This window comes from Austrofundulus limnaeus, unplaced genomic scaffold, assembly GCF_001266775.1.
Source record: "Austrofundulus limnaeus strain Quisiro unplaced genomic scaffold, Austrofundulus_limnaeus-1.0 Scaffold7, whole genome shotgun sequence".
NCBI lineage: Eukaryota > Metazoa > Chordata > Actinopteri > Cyprinodontiformes > Rivulidae > Austrofundulus > Austrofundulus limnaeus.
In genome coordinates this window covers 3,803,782-3,806,648 of record NW_013952409.1, presented here as the reverse complement: position 1 = coordinate 3,806,648, position 2,867 = coordinate 3,803,782, and the positions used below count along the sequence as shown (strand labels likewise).

General features: G+C 36.4%; 1 protein-coding gene across 2 annotated transcripts in view; it reads right to left on the bottom strand.

The window, feature by feature from the left end:
* Positions 1-2,867, bottom strand: part of LOC106536114 (septin-7) — a gene marked incomplete in the record, with an annotated part of 32,299 nt that overhangs the window by 7,174 nt on the left and 22,258 nt on the right. For both annotated transcript variants that reach the window (XM_014033316.1, XM_014033308.1), the window contains 1 exon segment: positions 383-475. In XM_014033316.1, coding sequence (XP_013888770.1) covers positions 383-475 — 93 coding nt within the window.

Sequence of the window (2,867 nt, the reverse complement as noted above, 5' to 3'; positions counted from 1 at the left end):
GTAAAGTCCTGTTTTGACCATGAACCACATCCACATTCATTCTTGAGCAAGCTTTTGAAGCACACAATTCTGACTGGCTAATCATTGTAGAAGTCACTGAAAGTATTGGTCAACCAGTTTTTCTGAAGTTTGTATGTTCTAAAATGAGATTAAGGAAACAAGAAAAGAGAGAAAAGCTTTTGATGCTGATGAGTTAACTCATATAAATTTGTAAATTGTTACATCGTAGATAATGACAAATTACAACTGCTGTTTTTCTAGACTTGGTAGAGACACTCTGCTTTTACAAAAAACAGGCTGGGAAAATTTTTCCCTCCATTGTCAGAGCTGTTATAAAAACTGACGGGTCACAACTCAAAATAATTTTTAAAAACTTACTTACCTTAATCTTTCGAATGAGTCTGTTGTCCTCATCGTCCTCCGTGTCTGGGAATTCATAAATTTTAATTTTGTGCTCCTGGATCTCTTTCATTATCTAGAGGAGAGAGAAAAAAAACAAACAAAGATTAGCATTAAACCAACACTGTAAATAAAATCATTTAAGTATGCAGCTCAAATTTAGTCTCACTTGTTATAAAATACACATTTTCATGAGAGGGGCTTTAAAATGAGTTATCTGTGTCAGATTATATATAATAAGTTGGTTTTGTGAGCCCACTGTCGACTGTCTTAACATGAACTTCAGAAAGCAAAATAAGAAAGGAAAAGAAAAGCTTTAGATCAAATATTAAAATAGGCGAATTAAAAAGGCTTATTTTCCAGACAMATAGTTACATTCTATACCACAATCAGGTATTTATGTTAACTTCAGTTGTTATGAAAAAGCTAAATATATCAAAAATAAATTTGACTTTGCATCATAGCCTACTGAAGTGCCTTGAAATTGGCCTCCGTCTCTTTCAGAACCCCTTACTGTTCCCAACGCTCCATTAGCTGCCTTCAAAAGACCAACAGCACCTTCTGTTGGTGTAGAGTCAGCAGACTGCTGACTCAGCAGTTAGAATCAGACACACTAATTAGATGTAAAGTGGTTGGATGTCACTTTTCTTTTTCCTGAAATCCACAACAAGCTCCTTGGTCTTAGTTATGTTTAGGAGCAAACTGTTGTCTGTGCAGCACACTGTCAGCTGCTCCCCTTCATCTCTGTAGGATGTTTGGCCACCTCCAGAGATGTGTCACAGCCAAAGGTTTGTTTGAAATCTGACCTGTGTCAATCAGAGTCCTCAGTKAAAACAGACTGAGGGTCAATGTTAAACAGATATATAAAGAACTTTATAAAAAGAAACATATCTTAAGAGTGAATAACATTACTCATTCAATTTATGAACAGGGTTGCACATAAAACTTTTGGTCTGGTTCTCAGGAGAGAACCTAGGGTTGTTGCTTGGTGCTCATATTTTCATTCACTCATTTAACACATTTACCTAAAGGGGTGTCAGAGCATTTATTATCACCCTGTTCTGTTTTATGACACCTTCTATCTGCTGGCAATGTCTCGGGACATCATGCCAAATCAGAGCTTTTTATTTTTTATTTTTTACTCTGCATACATTTTGTAAACTATCTAAGTGGCCAATGGGCTGACCCATGGGCATATGTCATCTCAAACTGAACATTTCATGTTTAAATGTCTGTTAGATTACACATGACCCTGCCTTGTTAAAACCAGCTTTCCACACTCTCCAGACCAAGCAGCAAATATCTGTCTTTTGCACAGAACAACTGTTTTATTTGTTAGACTGATTTCATTTTTTAAAGTCTATTTTATACAAAAAATATTATATTTAGATGGTTTCAACTCATGTAATCATTTAAAATTATTTTTCTTTGTATTTTATCATTTATTGAATTACATTAATTCCAGAGCAGCTGTGTCACAGTAYGATTCTAAATATAAACATGTTTAGCACATCAACAACCTTGTTCTTATCATAACATTGTGAAGAATGAAATTTGTGGATCTTTCTGATAAATTAAAATGACATTTAAAACTCATTCACCTAGAGAACAGGGCAAGTTTTTATTTATTTATTTATTTTTTGATGGGGGGGGTGTGATGTTAAACAGAGACTCATCTTTGCTTTGATATGGGGCAAATAAATCTTCTTCTGTTAGAGGTAATATGGTTTGGAAGAACTCGAACAGTGAATCTCACAGAAAGACTCACAGCCTGCGAGCGCTGAGGCGCGTTCCTGTCTCTCAGGAGGAGAGTTTAGTCACTGATGCAAAGTTGGACAGATCTGTTTGATAACAATGCTCTGAACATATATTTAATATAAAGTTAGGATTTAGAGACCAAACTCTCTGGTAGTTCAGGAGCAAAGTGCAGGAGATGTCAGGACTGRTYGCTGCAGCCGCCGTTTCCACTGTCTCTGCTGAAAACAGCTCTCACTGAAAGTCCCGCCCTGCTCTGCTCTGATTGGATAAAACAGCTCTGGAGTTCGTCTAATTCGCTGAAAGCAGTGTCCGTTTAATCCTTGTACATCAGGATCCCTCTGCCCTCCTCTGACAGAACGACGATCCTGTCACACAAGTGAGGCTGGATTTTTTTTTGTTTTGTTTTTGTTTGTTTTTAAGTAATCAGGTCACATCTGCGACCCTGCTAGCTGTTGTTTTCACAATCTCAGGTACAATCTTAGGTATGCAAGGGAGCTTTATGACATTCCATCTGGTGCGCTTTTTCTTTTTTCATCGTGCATGTGCACCTGCGCACCACTTATGTGCAACTCTGTTTATAAACACAATTTTATAAGTATTTTAGACTAGGTAGTTGTTGCCTACCATCAGAATATAAATTTTGAAAAGTATTTTAAACTAAAATTCAGTTCTGTTTTTGTTATACACGGCAAAATTATTCAAGTTAGTTC